This window comes from Lathamus discolor, chromosome 3 (genome assembly GCF_037157495.1).
Source record: "Lathamus discolor isolate bLatDis1 chromosome 3, bLatDis1.hap1, whole genome shotgun sequence".
Lineage (NCBI taxonomy): Eukaryota > Metazoa > Chordata > Aves > Psittaciformes > Psittacidae > Lathamus > Lathamus discolor.
In genome coordinates, this window is record NC_088886.1 from 73,778,924 (window position 1) to 73,800,003 (window position 21,080).

General features: G+C 41.7%; 1 protein-coding gene across 9 annotated transcripts in view; it reads left to right on the plus strand.

The window, feature by feature from the left end:
• Positions 1–21,080, plus strand: part of MAP2 (microtubule associated protein 2) — a 227,169-nt gene that overhangs the window by 183,629 nt on the left and 22,460 nt on the right. For 2 of the 9 annotated variants that reach the window (XM_065669793.1, XM_065669801.1), the window contains exons 8-12: positions 5,212–8,976; positions 9,221–9,427; positions 9,840–9,974; positions 13,928–13,986; positions 19,065–19,215. In XM_065669793.1, coding sequence (XP_065525865.1) covers positions 5,212–8,976; positions 9,221–9,427; positions 9,840–9,974; positions 13,928–13,986; positions 19,065–19,215 — 4,317 coding nt within the window. Of the gene's footprint in view, positions 1–5,211; positions 8,977–9,220; positions 9,428–9,839; positions 9,975–13,924; positions 13,987–17,565; positions 17,752–19,064; positions 19,216–21,080 lie in introns of all 9 variants that reach the window. The other 7 variants (XM_065669797.1, XM_065669799.1, XM_065669798.1 and 4 more) reach the window with 5 other exon arrangements.

Sequence of the window (21,080 nt, forward strand, 5' to 3'; positions counted from 1 at the left end):
AGGAGTACTATGAACACTCTTTGTTCAGCTCAGAGTGGACTGGCTTTAGTATACATCCCAGTGCCACAGTGAAGAGCACAGAGGTCTTGTTGGGCCAGGATGAAGGTGAACTGATCATGGTCCCATTTTATTCCTCTTCCCCTCTACCTGCCTGCCATCCATCACATATATCACATTATAGCCTGCGATGTTTTGTGGATACATCCAGTTAACACTGTGTCAGCTGACTGGAAACGAGGGGAAAAAAAATTTCACTATTTCTATGTTTCTGTATGCCCTTTTTCTATGTCTTAAGCACATCAGTAAGTCTTGCTTTATCAGTGGGGGTTACATAAAAGTGAAATGGCCTTTGAGGAATCAAGGGAGAATGTGTTTTGGTGACTTACAGGAATGCTGACTTCTTCAAGGCAAAATAGATCACATTTCATCTTGCAGCATTTGACTAACTCAATTTTGAAGTTAAAACCAATACTGAATCCTAAGAGGTTTGTGTCTTAGGAAAGTGGAGATGTATACCTGAAGTTGCTCACTGGGTCATTTCATCAAAACCAGATTTGTTCAGAGTTAACAGGATAATATAGCTTAATACTGCAACAGAGCCAGAAGGAGATCAATGCTAATGATTGAAGATCGTTATGTCAGCTTGTCTGCCTGAAGCTAGGGGAGGCAGCAAAAAGTGGCTGGATGCCTGTAGCTGTACTTGGAGCACTCCTGGATTGGTTAGTTCTTGGTCAGCTTCCTTTTCAGTCATATGCATCTGTCTCTGGTGAAAGTGGAAAATCTCAGAACACCTATGAGGAACAGAGAGAAAAAACTAGGAAATAAGCTGGATCATTAGTGAAAAGATAGGCATTAGGAAGCAGCCCTCCTCACCTGCTGCCTGTAAGCTAGCAGCCTGTTTGGCATTAAAAAGTCTGCTGTACAAAGTCAGTCTCTAGGTTTCCTTTATTAAGACAGGGATAGCTTTCTACTGTGGTGAGTAATTAGTTTTAATCATGGCACATTGTGTGAAGTGTCTCAGGAAATGGAGGGGTACAGATTAAATTGCTCAGAGTAAAACGAGAGGCTTTCCTTAAGATTGTTTAACTGAAAGGGATGCACGTACAAAGTTTGGTAAAATCAGAGAAAGAAAAGTAAAGCAAGTTATTCAAGTCAGGACCTCTTGTAGTTGGACATCTCCTGTTCTGCCAGGCTGCCTCTGTAATCTGCCCATGTATCAATATCCCTGTAACAGCCAGTCCAGTTCTGATTCTGAATCTTCTGTCTTCTGTTAATTTAAGATACAGCATCTAACCTTAATTACATTTTTATATGTTGTTAATAATGTGTTGTACTTTACATAGTAATATTTTCTCAGCCTCAGTGTTTATGTTCCCTAAATTAGTTTTTAAAGGCCATAACTGAAGTGAATGGTTGATGGTGTGCTTTTTTGCCAGGCCAGTCTCAGGAGAAAAATCAAGCCCTGGTAAAGAGGTTTTACCTCAATGCCAAGAGGCTGGATACAGCCAATTCCAGCTTTGAAGCCACTTTTGTTTTGAAGTCTGATTCAGTAAAGTCCTTAATCATAAGACACGCATTAAACCCAAAGAGGTCATCAGGTTGACTGCAGCATGGCTGCTGATCAGCTGCTTAAGTATGTTGCTGAATCAAAGTTTTCACACTTAATCCTGAATTCTTACTGGAAGGGACACTTACAGAGCACGGTAGTATTCTGTCTGAGAAGCAATGGCAGGAGTACAGTCCCGAATGGAGATTTTTCTAATCATTCTTCTGACGTGGCATGAATAAAGACTGGTGTTGATACTACAGTAAATTCAGATGAACAAGTAGCTATATTGCACTCGTGGGTTTCTTTGATTTAATTGGTGACAAGGAGCCTAGGGGCTGGTGGGGAAACAGGAAGGGAAATAAAGAGTCCTGGTGTTAAAACTGATTTTTCACACACAGAGCTCAGATGTCAGGCAGCCTAGGGGTGTAATTGTTTATAAACCTGTTCAGTGTAGGACTCCAGGCTGAATTCTTGTGAAACCATTAGCTATCAGCTATGCACAGGGCTTATTAAGCCTATAGAAGTGGCTTAATGTTTTACCAAATCCAGGATTCATGTGGTAGATTGACTAGCTGGCATTTAGCAGTCTGTATTGCCAAGGTCAGCTGAAAGAAATTAATGCCTCATACCTTCCTTCACCTCAGTTGAATGTCTTGTACTGGACTGAACAGGACATTTAGCAGAAAAATACCAGTGTACTTTGAGATCATTGATGTGTTGGTGTTCTCAGAGCCATCTATCATTCAGTACCATCTCCATTTGCAATCACGATTTGACCCACAGTCATCTCTGGGAGAGGTATACATGTAAAGCACTTTCAGCTCTCATCTTACAGCATAACCATGTTTCTGTGTGGGAGACAGGTTTCTGGTTTGGCTTTTACGTTAAGGAAAATTCAGTTCCACAATGACTAAAATGGCTGGATACTAGCTGTCCTTTGACACACTTGCACCCAAAATATTCAGAGCTGAAAGTGTTATGTAAAAGCAGTCCTGTTGAGCTGTGTGCTTGGTGTTTACTGTTGGTGTTGATGTCGCCTCCTTTTTCCATCCCCAAGAAGAAGAACCAGTAAAGAGTCTGATGGCTGTGGAAGTGAAACCTGCTGCTCTTCCAGGGAAGCAACTGGGGAAAGAGCATGGGCCCACTGAGCCTTCGGACCAGACAAAGGGCCTCTCTCAGAGTCAGTCGGATTCTGGTTTGGAGGCCAAACTGTGTCATGAAGACAAAGTGCCAAGTGTGGCATCCAGCAGGGAAAGTGTAACCGTTGTGACACCCCTGAAAGACACATCCCCTTCCTCGGCTGAGGAAGGTGTGTCCTCCTTAGGTTTGCATGTGTTTGCTGCCGGTGAATCCTTCAGCTTTCTCCAGTGCTTTCCAAGGCTGCTTCATTTCCTGTTCTTCCCATTTATGACTGCTCTTGTTATTATGCTTGAAGAGTGTGTAGCAGATAATATGATTGCATAGGTGTTGTATGACAACATGGTTTCCCACCACTGTGGCTGATTCCTGAATTTTTACTTTGCCATGACAAAATGTGCTTTGCAGCTAAGCTGATTCCTCTGCCTAAGCCTTTTTCCCCCATCTCAGATGTGTTTGCCAGTCACATTGCTAATCTATGTACATTTTTTATTTTTTGGTGCAGAGATTCATCTGCTTTTCTTTCAAAAAGTAGATTTATTGACTTTGATTATGACATAAAGAGGCTTAAACTCTAGAAATGTTTCCATTTGCAGTGTGCAGGTTTTTTGTTTGGTTTTGGGTTTTTGTGTGTGTGCTTCAGTGCATTCTGGTTTAGCTTCCCTAAAGCTATTGCTTTTTATGTCATATCCTTGCCATTCATCGCAGCCTACCCTTCCTCTCCTCAGTCATTGCCAGAACTCTGATTTTTTGTGTCTTAACCTTATCACAGATTTTTAACCCTGCTGGAATGACCTTCTTTGGCAAAACCTCCATCACTTCCACTGGGATGTTTGCCTTCATAGTGAAGCAATTCAGTAGATTGGGGTTGTAGGGTGAAGTTCTGATCTACTCACTCAGCAAAATATTTACTGAATTCATATTGTAGTGTGGAAGAACTAGGCTACTTTTTAATGGTATTTCTCTGTAGCCAGCGCAACAGAGTGTAAAGACACACTGTGTGGAGTAGTAATGTACCCATTCACTACCTGGCTAAGAAATGCTGCATTTGGGAGGCTGGTGTTCTGGCTGGTCCAGCTAAAGAATATTAAATTCCCTTGGCAGTGAGACTATGTTTTGATGTCATTGGTATTGTTCATTTGCACTACAGTAAGAGGCACAGTAGGACACATAAAGAAAGTCAGTATCTAGCTATTTAATTCCTGTGAAACAAGACTGACATGGGCTCACTGGCCATGTTTTTATACTTCATAGGGCTGTCGAATGTACCAAATGTAAAACATAAAAGGAGCAAAATTACTGTAGTTGCAGACCTCTGCTTTTTCTACCTGGAGAGTTTCGAATAGTGGTGGCCATTTTGACTAAATGCTAATGTATGGAAATATTTAAAGAATGACCAATGCTTCAGTATTAATTGATCTAAAAAATTCTGATTCATCAAAAAGATGGCTCTGCAGACTTGAAATAAGAGACAGAGATTCAGAGTCAGCCCAACGCTTGCTGTAACAAGCTCTGGAAGACCACTCATAAAGCTTTTTTTACAGATCACTGCAGAAAGTTCTGCCACATTTTGCAGTGTCTCGCTTCATATTTTCCATGATAGATCTCTATAGGATGGAAATCATTATTTTCCATAAGACATTAAAAAAGTACAAGCTATTAATGATAACAGAGTGCGCATAAACCCCCCGCCCAACAACTACGTGTTATTCCCTAAAATTATAGTGGCAGACCATAAGAGTAGTATTTTTTGTTTTAAATTAATTTAATTAGGGCCTAATGTACAGCCATTGAAACAAGCCATGTATTCTTTGACTTCAGCTAGAGCTGAAAATGGCTGTCCATTTTGAAGACCAGACCTCCAAGATCTGGGACTATTAATAGCTATATTGCTGATTTATACAGGGTTCATGACAGCAGTGAGATTTTTGTCATTTGACAAAGAGTGAATGTCAGAAATCAGTAGGATTAAATCCCCAGCCTCTTCTGACACTTGTAAACCATTTTGTATGCAATATTTCTTTAGTTTAGGCTGCATGTAGAAGAATAATGTAGAAAGGATATAGAAATGCGTAACTATGTATATTTTAAATGTCAGCACCATACAAAGATACCATTGATTGGACTTAATCTTGCAGACTTGACTGTCGCAAATCTAACATAAGCTACAGAGTCCATCAAAGCATACCAAGGAAGTGAGGATTACTTGTGGTTTTGCTGTTGCGTACAAACCATGAAATGAAGAAATCACATGAAATCATCTCATTTCAGTGGTCACATATTTATATGTGTTCAACTCACATTTTCACTATAAAACCTCATATATTGAAAGGAAACTAGGATTTTACACTTTAAAGCAGATTTCTAAGTGGATGGCCTTGCTGCATGCTTGCATCTTCCTCCCTTTCCTTTCCATCATTCATACCAAGATGTTGTTTGTTGTAAGCCACATGACTGCCTGCCTGTAAGTGCTTTAAATAATCTTGTTATAAAACCCAAACAAACTACTTCAGATTTACTTGCAGCCACGAAGATGGAATTCCGTGTCCAGGAGGGCTCACGCCCTTTCGCAGCAGAACCATTAGACACAAAGCAACATGAATCTGGGAAAGACAGTAAGACTGGTGAGCAACCTAAATATGATGCCTTAGTTCCACAGCCAGCAAAAACAGAGGCTATAGATAAAAAGGATTTACAGAGCAAAGACACCGAAAAAATGCCTTCACCTCTATCAGAACAGATCTTGGAAACCGATTCACAAAAGAAAGGGGAAGCCAGTTTTGCAGCCAAGCCTCCTGCTTCTCAAGAACAAAAGGACTTGTCATTTGAACTGCCTAAAGGGAGTAAAACGGAAGAAAGGACTGCAGATGTGCCCTCACCATCCAACCAAGCTATGTCTATGATGTTTAAAGACGATCTTAAAGATGTCCGAGATCGTGCCATCAGCCATGGTGAAAGTTCTCTATTGCTATCAGAATTCAAGGCAGAAGGAGTCAAAAGTGAACTTCCTTCAGGCCCGTCTCCTGATGTACCCCAGGAGCTTCCACTTGAAGACAGTTCCAAAACAAAACAAGAACCCATAGACCAACTGTTTGCCAAAGATCTCACTAAAGACAGGACACTAGCTCTGCAGGAAGTCTCAACAGTAACTGTAGATGGCCTGAAAACGCCAAGCACCCAGAAAATCCCTGCATGGGGGGAGGAAAAGGACATGACCAAGGATGAGAGTGATGAGGAAGAAAGGTATGACTTCTATGATAAAGGGGATGCTCGAGCATTAGATGGTGGTAAATTGACCACAGAACCTGAAGTTAAGGCACTTTCCTTAGACAAAGCAGATTTTCAAAAGGATGGTGAAGCTAAAAAGTCACCTGATATTCTCACAGCAGAAAAAGAAATGGACCAAAGTGGACTCCTAGCAACAGCAGACATGAAAAAGGAGGTGCAGCCAAGCACACACGTACCCCCAGCCAAGTTAGGCCATGAGCTGACCCTTGAGAAAACAGTAGAGCACCCTGATACCACTCAGCTATCCAGAATAACAGAGAGAGCCCCTGAGGCACCAAGTTTAACCACTGACAAGACTCTTACTAACGAAGCTTCTCAAGAGAAAGATGTTAAAAAAGATAAGACAAGTGTTTCCACTCCTCAAACCAAAGAAGAGGAGGATCGATCAGGAATGTCAAAGTACTTTGAAACCTCTGCTCTGAAAGATGAAGCCTTCAAAGCAGATGCTCTGAAACAAGGCAGTGATTACTATGAGCTAAGTGACACTAAAGAGAGTGTCTATGAGCCTTATCAGACAGATCGTCTAATACCTGAAGACAAAGAAGAAGAGGACGAAGAATTGCAGACAGAATTGGATCAGCAGCAGAGTGTGCCTGCTCATGAAATAGGGTACAGTACCCTGGCTCAAAGCTTTACACCAGACAAGTCAGAAGAACCAAGTTCCCCAACAGAACGAATGTTCACAATTGACCCCAAAGTCTATGGGGATAAGAGAGAACTCCACAGTAAAAATAAAGATGACCTAACTCTGAGTAGGAGCCTGGGACTTGGGGGCAGATCTGCAATTGAACAGAGAAGTATGTCTATTAACTTGCCCATGTCCTGCCTGGATTCAATAGCCTTAGGATTTAGCTTTGGTCGTGCACATGATCTTTCTCCACTTGCTTCAGATATACTAACTAACACTAGTGGCAGCATGGATGAAGGTGATGACTACTTGCCAGCAACCACACCAGCATTGGAGAAGGCTCCCTGCTTCCCTATTGATAGTAGAGAGGAAGATGAGCATATTGAAGAAGAAAAAGCAATGGCAGAAGAAAAAGTCCAGCCTGAGACTGTGGCCGAATCACCTTTCCTGGCCAAAGACTATTACAAAAATGGGGCTGTCCTGGCTCCTGACCTGCCCGAAATGTTAGACTTAGCAGGGACAAGATCTAGATTAGCCTCTGTGAGCGCAGATGCTGAGGTGGCACAGAAGAAATCAGTTTCTTCTGACACTATTGTAGAAGACAGCAGCGCAGCCCTGCCGCCTGTAACAGATGAAAACCACGTGACTCTCAAAGCTGAAAGTCAGCTAGAAGACTTGGGCTACTGTGTTTTCAATAAGTACACAGTCCCACTCCCTTCTCCAGTTCAGGACAGTGAGAATTTAACGAGTGAAACCTGTCCCTTTTACGAAGGCACAGATGAGAAACTGAGACGTGGCTTAGCTCCCGACCTGTCTTTGATAGAAGTAAAGCTGGCAGCAGCTGAAAAATCCAAAGAATTCCTCAGTGAAAAAGACTTAGGTCAGCATGCCACTGGTGAGCCTGTTCTGGTGAGGGACTTTGAGCAGGAGAAAAGAGAGAAGCTGGATACTGTGCTAGAAAAAAATGAAGATCATCTTGACTCTAAAGAGGTCTGTCCCATTAAAGGTGTGGAGCCAGAGAAGACAAGACCTGAGGCAATCTTAGAAATGAAAGAGGAAAGTGTGGCTGATAAAGTTCATGTAACTGGTGATACAATGTATGACAGAATATCAGCTTCCGAGACAGCAGTAGAAAAAGGTGCTGTTTCTTTGTCAGTAGAGAAGGAGGAGAAGACTCTTAGTGTTGTTCCTGAGTTAGCTGAGGTAGAAGCTCCAATTAAACCAGATTACAATGCTATAAAGCATGATATGGAAGTGGCTGCAATGAGAGCTGACCAAGAATATCAGAGTCAGTTAGAAGCTAAGATAAGCGAGGTTGCTTCTCTCTCTTCAGGGAAGGACAAAGCCTCTGTTAAAAGAGCAGAGCCTGAACCCAAAGACACTCAACAGAAAGATCAGATCATCTTGTCCAGAGAAGCAAAGGATGCAGATGTACTTTCCAAGATCGAGCCTAGTTACATGAAGGAGAGCAGCAAACTGTCAGAAACAGAAATTAAAGAAAAAGTAACTAAGCCCGATCTGGTACATCAAGAGGCAGTTGATAAAGAAGAATCTTATGAATCTAGCGGAGAGCATGACCAAGGCCAAGAAGGTTTGAATGGAGAATCCTTGAAACCAGAGGATATCAAAGCAGAACCTGCAAAACGTCCTCTGTCTGGCGAAGAGCTGCCTCCACAGTTACCAGCAAAGGAGCCTTGTATGGAGCTCCTCCTTCCAAAAGCTGAGCCTCTCCAGGAAGAGCCTGCTGAGATTCAGATGGAGAGCATACCACAGCCTGCAGAAGGAACTGAAATGACTCCCTATACAGCTGTGAAACCTATGGAAGACCAAAATCTGCTGCCATGTGAAGTGACAGCTGGGGCCTCAAAAGAGGAAGAACATGAGGAAGAAGAGGTGGAAGTAGGGCTAGAAGAAATCAAAGAAGATAAACAGCATCTCCTATCAGAAATGCCCCCCGAAATAGACTTTGGGAAACCTACTACTGAAGAAGTGCTAGCCAAGGGTAGCCCAGAAGCACTGCCTGAACTGAAAGGCATTGTTGAATCAGTGGTGACAGTAGAGGATGACTTTATCACAGTGGTCCAGACAACAGTTGATGAGGGTGAATCTGCTTCTCACAGCGTGCGCTTTGCTGCTACTCAGCAGGAAGACATTGAAACAGGGGACTCCCAGGCTGAAGAGGAGCTGGAGGTTGAGGAACTGCCAGACATTCAAGTTGAGCCCAAGGAGGGCTCCCCAGAAGCGCCTGCTTCACCCCAGAGAGAAGAAATCCTGCTCACTGACTACAAGACAGAGACGTGTGATGATTACAAAGATGAAACAACAATCGATGACTCCGTCATGGACACAGACAGTCTCTGGGCAGATACTCAAGGTGTGCATTATCCTTTCTGTTTTGTCTGTTAAATACTTTTGCTTTCAAATCATAATGATCAAAAAGCAAGATTATTATAGTTATAATAGTAAACTCAGCATGTTTCAGAAAAATGGTAAAATAGTCTGCCTTTTTCTATTAATGTCTACTCTGTCTTCAACTATTTTTCCCTGCTCCACCTCAGTATTGTTAACATTTGTTACTAATCTTTTGTTTGTTGTTATAATTTCCTCTGATCCTACAGATGATGATAGGAGCATCATGACTGAACAGTTAGAGACTGTTCCTAAAGAGGAGAAGGCAGAGAGAGAATTGCGAAGATCATCTCTCGATAAGCATAAAAAAGAGAAACCTTTTAAAACTGGGAGAGGCAGGATTTCTACTCCTGAAAGGAAAATAGCTAAAAAGGAACCTAGCACACTCTCCAGAGATGAAGTGAGAAGGAAAAAAGGTTCATTTAACACTCCCTATTACAATATATATATTTTTATTTATTTACTTTTTTACTGTTGTACAGTACTATCCGATTACTCTGTTGTAGATGATGTGCACCGTAACCGTATTAGCGGTGGTGCTTTCTCATGAGATAGTGTACAACTCCATGAAAAGCCATGTGCGAGGCTCACTGCTCCACCGGCCCCATTTCACTGTAGGCATCCCCACTGACCACTGGCTGGCACACCTGACGTTAATACACCAGTGGTGTCCCCCCTTTCCCTACTTAGGCTTTGTTCACCCCAGTAGAAGCAACGCGTTGGGTTGGAGTGGTGGAGCAGTGGGCCTGCCGCTTGATGTATTGTCATATGAAACTGTTTGCTGGGTTCTTTTCCTGATTCTATGTTTTTGTGTTTTTTTGTCCATAGCAGTGTATAAGAAAGCTGAACTTGCTAAAAAAACTGAAGTTCAGACCCACTCTCCTTCCAGGAAAATCATTTTAAAACCTGCTATCAAATATACTAGACCAACTCATCTCTCCTGTGTTAAACGGAAGCAGACAGGTGACTGCGTTCTGTTCAGTTATGCAATGTGGCTGGCAAACATAGACATTTTTGTTTTTGTAACTCTCATGGCTATAGCAGCTTCTCTATTTTTTATTTCTTCCTCCAAGAATATCAGTCTTCACAAATAGTATTGCTTTTTTTTGTGTGGTTTGTATCATTTTTCTTTTTTCTTTCCTGGTTTTGGTTTATTTCTTTACTGGAGGCCATGATCATGTATGCTTGTCATTGCTTGGACCTCCAAATGCTGTGGTTGTAACTTGGCATCGTGCTTATAGTGTGGTGTTGTAGGAATCCCTACTCATCATTTTGGTTTTTTTTTTTTTTTTTTTTTAATTATGCTTTTTTTTTTCTGGTGGGAAAATGTTGACAGCTTCAACCATGGGATGCATTTCCATTACTTTGCTTTTTTACTCTCATGCATAATAAGAAGTGTTTCAGGCTTATATTTTGTTGATTGATGATATCTATATTGACACTTCACAATCTGTCACTGATGTTTCTGCTGTACAGTCAAAATCCACAGGGAGAATCCAGCCACACGCAGCGTGAAGCTGAGAGAGAAGAAATCTGGGCTCACACTACGAATGCATTCCAAGCACAAATCTTAATATTTGGTAGAGGAAGATGAAAGGATGAAACAAATGATTCCTGTTCCAGCTTGATAGGTGTATCATTATTTAGCAAACCAAAAAGAATACTTTCAGCACTTTTGTCATATTATTCATTGTTACTGTGAGTTCAGGGTGAAAAGATGAACATCTTGACCTTTTTGGTGATCTTAAAAGAAAAAAATTGTTAAAAGAGGCCAGGTTTTCTGTCATGTAACAGCCACATGCTGCAGTGCAGTTGTTAAAGAGTGTAACCAGGGCTACTAAGAGAAGAACCATGCACAGCAATGTAGAACTACGTGAGCCTCTTCTCATAGCTTAGAAAGGAAGAACAGGATTACCCATCCTGTAGTTACACAGTGCAATACCAAAAGTGTTCTTCCCGAGAAGTCACTCCCATTCAGTTTTGTACCAGTGAGTCTCTCCTGTTCCAAATTCAGATCAGTCTCAAGATACTTATGCAAGGGCACCTTTAATGTCATGCCTCAACTGTAGGAAGTTTGTACTGCCTCCTGGTTGTATTCCATTAGGAAAACAGAACTAAATATTCAGTCCCATTGCCTTGCTCCTCTGGGGGAATCTAGTCATTTTACTTCCTCCTGCTTCCCTCATGAGAAATGAAGCCAGGGAAGGAAAGGCTGATCCAGGCCCTTCTGTGCTGCAGTGATGACTCCTCCTCAGTTTGCAGTCTTTAGGCTGTCCTAACTTGCACCTGGACCAGAAGTAGCGAGGAGGGAGGAATCTTTAAAAAGCATTAGAACAACTCCTGTAGCTCCCTTTTACAGTTTGCTGAAGGACAGCTTGATCAGCTCAGAAGTTATAATTCACATATTCTTTCAAAAGACCCAAGGGGTTCAGTAAGCTGTGGAAATGGGGGGAAGGGGGGAAGCATTGTCTCTGTAGTGTTCTCACCTTTGCCTACCCTTCTGTAGCCATGTGGCTGGTGCTGTCTTGTCTTCACTCTACGTATAACTCCTCTGAACTCTTCTGGTCCATAGTGTCCTGTAGAGGCCTGAGTCACACCAATAGACTTGCATAAGGAATCTGCCTAGTGCCTTAAACATGTGCTGCCTGGCAACTGTCAGAGCTGCTTTTCTCTTGCTCCAGTACATAGTGCAGCAGATATTTTAATCAAAATGAAGAATGTAATAGAAGAATGAACTCCTGGTACATTTAAATACTGAGATAGAAAGCAACCAACAAGTGATGGACCCAGATTGATCATAAAATCTTCAGTAATGAGGGTTGAACTTTGAGGCTTGGGCTGTAAAGGACAAGAGCTTGAACTGCACCACAATATGAACAATGTGAAAAATATCTCATGTTTCATCAGCTCTTTCCAGGATCTGTAATTTTGAGGGACATTGTCTCTCTCCCGCTATTATGTAAAATATAGCACTGTTTCTTGAAGCCATTTTTAACTGTCACTGTGTCCTATTTGGAATAGTCTTGTCAGCTTTAGCAATAGCTGGCCAACAGACCCCCACCGAAAGTCCCTGAGCAGTGTAGTCTGTATAACTTTTGAGTTTATTGCAGTTAAAACCTAAATGTTTCATTTACTGTGACTTAAAATTGGAACATACAAGTGCCTACAAAAAATATTTGCTCCTATTTTCTACACAGTGGCCAGGGAAATGACAACTTTCCCATTTCCCCTCAACACCAGAAAAAAATCCCCATGTCACTGGTGAGCACTGGCAAATACTGGTAACTTACAGTGCCATATCCACAAGGGAGGAACTGCTTTTTAAGAGACTCACCTGGGCCATTTGAAAAAGACACTTCGTGGCCACCTCTGAGGAAAGGCTTGTAAAGTCTTTGCCTTGGCTGGTGGAGGTTCATGAATGAAACCCCAGTCTGACTGGTGTTTTGTTAGTGGCTGTGAAATGCCACTGCAGTTGTGCCATCAGAGGAGTGTTTACGGTTGCAAGACCCAGACCATTACCTGGCTATGAGTAGGAGTCACTATGTGATACACTTCTGTTCCTTGTCTTCAATTCTGGGGTCACCCCCTGAGGTAGAACATGTTTGTTGTGTATTTAAACTGGCAGCAGTGCCTTTAGAGATGTTTTGCTCAGATGGAGAAGTTGTGATGCTTTCAGGTAAGTCCACAAAAGCAGCACAGTTAGTCTTCCTACTTCATAGTGGTGGCTGGTTAAGGCTCCATGCCAAGGGAAGGAGAAAGGATGCTATTTGTGATTATTTAGAAGAGATGCAAACCAGAACAAACCCAGCAGTAACAGATGTGGTCAAATGTGATGCAGGAGGACTGTGCTGTACTCATCCCTCTTATGCATCCAGAACTGAAGTACACAGTTACATTCTTTTCCTCCTCACAAGCTTTCTCCCCTACTCCTTCAATTTACTGAATAAGTATTTTATTAAGATGGCAGAACTAGAGTGGGAAGTGTGGCAGAAAACCAAGGATCTCCTCACCATGCCTGGGAACTGCACAGAGAACGGAGAAAATGAATTGGCTCTGTCCTGTATGATGCATTAGGGTTGGGTTACAGTTGGAAGACAGTTGGGTTTACTGTCAGAAGATTGTCACCTGTGACGACTGTCCTGTGTCTACATTTACTAAGGACATCCTGGCACAGATGCCCTAAGATTTCACCTCTAGTTTTTGTGTGGCAGATCACTTCCTGAGCAGCAGTGTTGGGGTGAAACTAATAACCTGCTTTCCAAAAAGCTGCTTTGTTCCAAAACTTTTCATAAGGAGGGAAGCCAAGTCTGAGAGCACAGTCTTACCTCAAACCATGTTCTATCAAATAAACAAAATACTAAATTAACATACTTGAAGTCACAGAATTTGAATTGCTGAAGTCTCAGGCCTTAGTTGACCCACGGCACACGGACCTTGTTGACACAACTAGGATGATAATTCAGCAGTGCAGCTCACTCTTTCCATGAGGAGTTAGGTCTAACATTTTGAAAACTGGTGATTTTAGGGTCTCTCAACATTTTCATTTGTGGATTACTTAAAAGGAGCCTAATTTTTAGAGGATAGTCCTGAAAATCAGGTTACAAAGGCATTTGAGTGTTTGCCTTCATAACCAGACCTTCTTGTCAGTTATTTCTTGAACTTCTTACTGTCGTTTCTAGACTTCAAGAAACACGGATACAAAACTTTGAAATGTGCAGAATATAATTTTTATCTCAAGTATGATGAGTACAGGACATGTTTAAGGCAGGTACATTTCTGCATACAGTTCACTGAAAGTAATTCACAAAGTACTTCATTTGCACAGTAGTTCCAAGGCACTTAATTGTTCTAACAAGTGTATTAAGCTTATTATTATTGTTTTTAACTCTCAAGTCTTTCTTTGGGTCTCTCAGCAGCAGGTGGTGAAACAAACCAGGCTCCTGGTGTATTTAAACAAGCAAAGGAAAAACTCTCAGTGAGTAAATTTATCTTATCATTCATCTTTATAATCTCCTTTGTCCTTATTTCAGATCTTTTTGTGTTAATTCAGTAATTGTGTGTTCCATTTAAAACTTGTGTTCCAGTTAGAATTTGTTTGCCATATTCATTATTCATTTAAGAGTAATTAAAACCACCTTTCCTGAATAACCCAAATTACAGTCCTGAGTGGTAGGTGATGACAGTTTGGAGATGCATAGGGGCACACAGGCTGCACACAGTTGTCATCCTGGGATGAACTGTGTACCTTGGCCCTTTCTGCAGCATCCGATTCATACAGCCACCTTGCTCAGTTGCTACATAGGCAGAAACCCTCCCCCAGGACTCACTGGGTGTATGATGCACTATTTCATAGCCATGCATTCTGCAGAGCTCTTGCCTGTACTGGCTGGTAGCATTTTATATGCAATTAAGTGCTTTTTGAATGGCCGTCTCCTGGACTGCTGATTTCTGCCAGTGATTCAACCTAACAGTTACGTGTCCTGCCTTAAGCTGTTCTTCAGCCTGTTCTGCTCCTTCTTTCTGGCTTGCTTCTGCTGTTTCCTTCAGCAAATACTGCAGTGTTCAAACTCTGTTCCCACGCTGAACCTACACTCCTCCTGTCCCATCACTCCAAAATCCCCAAGAAACCAGCCTCCTTTCACTATGTCCTATGCAACTGGTTTTTACATGGCACTGACACATGCTAATACACATCTATAGCACTGACAGCACTGTGCCGTTATTAGCCGCCATTAACAATGAGTGAGTTTCTTAGGATCCCTCTTAATTTCCTCATGTATTCCATGGCTGATTTATTTCAACCAGATAGTCAGTTCTTTGAGGAACAAAAAGATCAGCCTCTTAAAGTGCTACACATAGTTTATGACTCATAAGAAATTTTTAATGATGATAGCAGCATAACTGATTGGAGGCTTTGGAGGAGGCTGTGAAATTTAGACCTGGATTCAGCCATGGATTCTGGGATTTCATGTGGGTTTTCAGGTCTGACTCATTTCAGCTCATAACCTGCTGAAAACTGCTAGAATTTCTTTACTAGTACAGTAAGAAATACCTAGACAGGTTTCTGGTCTGAGTCAACAGTATGGTTTATTACTGTCTTTTCTTAAGCGATGATCAATTCACAAGAGAAGTCAATACTAGCCCATTTTCAGAGTTATCTGTGTTCAGGGAGTACTCCAAGTATAAACTGCAAGATCGTTCTCTGAAATTATCTCCTTGCTACAGATTATCTGCTGTCAACTTACAGCAAAGATCAGAAGTCTGTCCCCTGCTTACTTTCTCTCCCTCTTGCTTCACTTCTCTGATTGCTACAGTTGTGCAACCCCTAGACATTTTCTGTTCTGTGCCTTGGCTTCACCTCTGCTTTTATAAAGACCCCTCTTTTTGTTGTATTTCTTTCTGATTTTCAGCTTTTATGTCCTTCAAATGCAGCTTTTTCCTCTCCACTGGTTAAGGCTAGATCATCCAACCCAATCAGTTTTGTTACCTATCTTCAAACTGCAAGTTTACATATTGCTTTGCAGAACAAGTTCAGAAAGGCTGAGCAGTTCCATCTGCTGGAAGGAGCTGTGTACCTGCAGTAGTGATATGTTGAGAACATCAGTCATGTTAGGAACACCTCTGAAATAAAGTGAGGTTTCTGCATCCCAACTTGAGCAATTCCTGAGTTTTAGAGTTATACAGATGTGTCCTGTGGACAGCTAGCACTTCCAGCAACATGAATTGTAACAAAGATCAAAGGTAATGTATTGCTAACAGAGAGTAAGAACAGTTTTCTGGGTAAAGGACAGGAAGGGATCGAGGCATTTGGTTTCTTTGCTTGCTCTACCAGCCTTCAGCATGTCACTGAAATCCAATTGGGCAAGATTCTGCTTCTGTTGCTGATGCTAAGAACTGACTTGCCTCCCTAAATAACACTGAGGGGATCTAGACTGTGATAATCTTCAAGCAGTGCATTAGCTCAAGATCATGCCTTTCCGCCAGCTGTTTGATCGAAAGATCTCAGTCTCGTCCATGTTTAGCATCCACATTAGATGCACATATTAATGGAGGTCACTGTGTGCAGTTTGAGTGAAGAGGACAAGGTCTCTACATCATGCGTAGGATATTAATCTGTAAAAGCTTTCCAGTCTTGTTAGGGGAAACATTTGCATGACCCACATGTTGAAAAAGGCAAAAACCACTGAGTGAACATTTGTGCCTAAAACTGTGTGCTGCATTATAGCTCGAGTTCAGAAAATCAGGAGAAAGGTGTTTGCAGAATCTCTGCTTCCTGAGGCCAACCAACATAGATACTCTGCTTCCAAAAATTCAGCATCAGTAACCACCCTAGTGGGTTTGTAAATATGCCCCAAAGTTTCACAAGTGGATGGAACCCATAAATTGAGCTGTGACAAATCAAAGTCTGGAGAAGCCTTTGATGTGACAGAAACACGCATTGTGTAGTTTCTGTGTAAAATAATTATTCAAGGACTTTATTCTGTTTATTCCCAGACAGTGAAATGAGTATTAACAGAAAGAGGCATAAATATGTTGCAAAAGTCATTCTAGGAATACATTCTTGCTAGTGAAGTACTTCCATCCTTTGAAGTAATTTCTTGCCTTGTTACTTGTTATGGATGATGATAACCAACAGAAGTCATCTCAGCTATTGTAGGACAGGAATGGTTTATTACACAGTTCTGCAACTTTTAATTATATTGATGATACCATGGATGACATTGAGCACACCAGCCTCAGATTTCTGTGGGCTGGGTATGCAGCCTAAGCCAGATGGCTGTCAGGGCTGGATAACCCATTCTTTTCTCATTTTCTAATAAAAACAACTTGAGAAATAACTCATACACCTTTTCTGAGCATTGAGAAAGTCTAGGTGACTGACTTTGATCAAATGCCAGATTTTTCATGGTTAAAGTTCTGTACCAAATCCTGTAGTTACAGACCTGTTGGGATCGCTAGTGTTTGTATCTTCAAGCTAGTGTGAATACAGATTGAATCAGAACTACATTGCCAAGGGGTGCATTAGGGATTTTGTGTGTACACACAAGAAGCAATACTTTCATGTCCTTCTGCCAGTGTGGGAATACTGCTGTAACTTTGCTTTTAAGATTCCCACATTTTTATTCTTGACCGTAGCCTGGAAGGATATATTTCAAAAGTGCAACTGGGTTTTAAAGGACTAGGATCTCTTGGTGCTCCTGTAGTTTTGCACTTGTTTCTAATGCAGACAATCAGCAGCTGTACCAGTGAAATGCCATATATGGCACCAGTTTTGTCCTAGGAAGACAAGACAAATACAGCATCTGCAGAAAAAAGTACTTCCTACAATCAGTAACTGTCCAGCCCCCGATGATTTCAGTCCAACAACACAGAACTGAAAGTTGCATGCATGTCAGAACTGCATAGACACCATTACCAGACACAAGGAAAGTATTCATTCATAGCTTGGGCTGTGGTGGTGGTTTGTTTTTCTTTTTTTTGCTCCATGTTGCATGTGGTTTCTTTTTGTCCAGCTTCATGTTGTGTTTTCTTTTGTTTGTTTTCTCATGACTAGACTGCCTCTTTGTCAAAGATTCCTGCCTCAAAGTCTAGAGCAAAGTCATTGCTCCCACCAAGACCCAGCTCAGCTTGCTCCTTAACTACTAAAAGGGCCACTTTTCTTGATACAGACAGTTGTTATGTACGGCCTTCCTCAGCAGGCCCAAGAGACTGCTTGCCCTACTCAAAATCAGACACTAAGGTAAGGTAGCAGAGTTGGTAGAGAGGGTTAGCTTGGAGATGTACAGGTGAACCTCTTGGATCACATTCTCTACCCACTGTATCTGAGTAATTCTCTGTGAAGCTTAGTGGGATTACTTACATCCAGTGGCACGAGAATTGATTATTAGGCTACAAGATTTGTGCTACAAAATGGATAAAACAGAAAAGATTCTCCAGAGGAAACATAAGTGAAATAAATTACAACTAGAAGAACATAATCTTCTTTCTATTGATTATATGGATCTGCTTCTGCTAAGAAGCCACACCCATTTGCATGTGGGTAGGTGGCAAAGAACAGCAGTATTGAAGTACCCTCCAAGTTTAAAAGAATTTAACTTTCAATCAATTAATATTCTCTGAAAAGAAATTCAGTCCCCAGTATAGGAGGGTACAGTTCTAATCACTAACAGTAAGGGCAGAAGCCAAGTGCTCTAGGATCCAAGTCTTGTCTATGTGTGGGGCCATGCTGAAGAAGTTGCAATTGAAAGAGATGTTTGGCAGTCCATCCTAGCTTCTCCGTGTTTACATTTCACTTGTGTTTCACATCTGCTTGATGCTGAGTTGATGACTATCCCCACTGAAAAACTGTTTTCACTCTTCATTTCCATTTTTCTGTGCTAACACTATGCTTGGTGTGTCTTTTACTGTTTGGGACCATCATCATATTTGTCTGTCTGCTTATGCAAGACTGTCTTTGGCCGTGTGTCCCATAGATTCAAAAATATTCTAACATACATGTCCATTGCTCTAACCATAGTAAAAAGAAGTACGTAAGGAAATAAGACACCAGGATTAATAATCCTGAATTGAAAAAATAAGCTGTAGCTAAAATTTGTTCTCCAAAAGAAAAGTGCAAGGTACAGTTGAAGAATGCAAAAAATCACACCTCACCTAATAGTGTACTGTAGGGTATATTCTGGGCACCAGTACTGCAGTTACTTTGCAGGTAAATTCATGTAAGAATTCCACACCTGAGCTCCAGAGAGTAAATTCTTCAACTTGCAGTAAAATAACCCCTTGTTTCTTACTAAGAAACAAATGTGGAATCCATTAATTTAGATCTGAGTATCTGTGTTAAGCAGATCAGATTACTGGTGTTTTGATGCAGTAAACAAGCACTAGGGAGCTATGCAGAGCATGGGAGCTAGCTGGATCCCCACAGGTTCCTGTGTGAGTGGTAAGTTGGGCCCGTAGGATGAGGTTTCCCCTTCTATATAGGTTAAGAGAAATCACAGCCTATTGATCTTTGAGTTTTGAAAACTAAACCTTCCTCTTCTATGTTGCTACTACTAGGATGGAGTAAGCAAGAGTCCTGAAAAGCGTTCCTCTCTACCAAGACCTTCCTCTATCCTTCCTGCTCGAAGAGGTGTATCAGGAGACCGAGATAGAGAGGAGAATTCTCTCTCCCTCACAGCTTCTCTCTCTTCAGTACGACGGACCACCCGTATGTTTTTTGCATATTAACCCTCTCCTACTGCTGTTGGTGTCTCCCATCCTTGTTAGATGTGTCATATTGCCATAGCGTCATGTGTTCTTGCCTGTTACACAGAGGGGCAGGTCTGGGATATGCTCTTGGAAATCAAGCCCCACAGACTGATTTTGTCCAGGTACCAGGTGCTGAGCAGCATGGGCTTGAAAACAGAGACAGGATGCACCCTTTCTGTCCTCTGCAATGCCCAGACCTAGGACTGCTGTTCAGACTCATCGCGGATACCTGAAAGTGCCTTTGCAGGGAGATCAGAGCTGGGCAAGTGGCTTAAACCATGACAGCAAGATACTTAACACAAGGCATTTACAAAGTAAATTACAAGTGAAAAAATGAGACAAACTTGAAGTAAGCAACATAAAATATTCTGATGGATCTTGGGAAAGGGAACCTGGTAGTTATGGTCTTTAATTTGCTGTTTCACAGTAATGATCTCCCTGTGCCGTAATACTAGGGTAAACTCTCTGCTGGGAATTGAGATGTTGGCTAGTGGAGTGACTCATAGGAGGAGGTTAGGATAGTAAGCCAACAAGGTCCTTTTAGGAGGACTAATCTTATCGAATCAAAACCCAGAAGAAATCACAGAACAAAGAGAATTTTATCAAATACCCCAGGACTTTTAGTTAGATGTGCATTCAACACAGGCCTCAGAACCTGGATGTAGCTCCTTGCCTTCCCATAGGAATTCTTCTGGTTTCTCTCTTTAGAAACCAATCTTTTTTAAGAGAGCTACAGGGAAATAGATGATTAAATTCTACAGAAAAAGTGCTTTGAAATTCTTGCGTGATTCTCCAAGGGTAAAACAGAGACCCTTTGTAAGCAGAGTGACCCCCAGCTGGCACAGCAGCCCATTCTGCTGATGAGGAGTGAGAGGCCATTGAGCATTTACCAATGTGGTGAAGGGCTGAGGAATGAAAAAATAAACAAACCAAAGCTGCAGGGAGTTGGGGAACAAAATAATATTCCCTTTCTGTCTCAGTTGGTATGGTGAGAAGGTTCCGGTTTAGCGTTGGTTTGGAAATAAAGAAATCTTTCAGGGAAACTGGAGGTGAGAGGAGTATGCTCTATCTATCTAATGAATCATGTAAAGCAAAGTTTCTCCTGGACCCCAGGGGCAGCAGTGCCTTGCGTTTGGTCCCTCACTGTTACTTAAACAGAATGATTGACAATACTTCAGATAAGTTTTTTATTAGCCCCACTGGATGCTCTAGAGAGGCCCATTGGATTTATAACTCCTGAACATTTCAAAGGTGAAAATGTACATGCACCCATCCAGCATTGGGGTTTCCAGGCTTTGAGGTTGGTTTGGTCTTTCTCTCCCTGAGTATTCTCAGCGGAACTTTACTTAAAGCAGCATATGGAGGTACCTCAGCTTGTTTATTTGTGTTTGAGAGTTACTAGCAGAGCTGGCTGCAGAAAACACAGTGCCACTACTAAACTGTTCTTGTGCTCAGTGAGAACGACTGGCAACGCCACAAGCACTGAGTGGAGCTGCTATAAAACATTACAATATTTATTTAATTCTAACTCGCATGCAGATGTAACTAGAATGTGACTTTTCATCTAGGTTGACTTCTGTAATTGCTTTCTTTCACTGCACTAGTGAAAAATAGCTATTGAATGTGAGGAACGTCTGCCTATCCACACAACAGAGCCATGACTTGTTCATTAGTTGAATGCTGACCCAGGGTTCAGCTGCAGACACTGGGTAACCAGCGATGGTATGTGACTAGCAGCTGCCAGGCACTCAGAGCCTTTAGTTTCAGTATTACGATCAGAATTTTTCCCACTCTCTAGTTTAATGCTCAAATCCATTGAAGTTG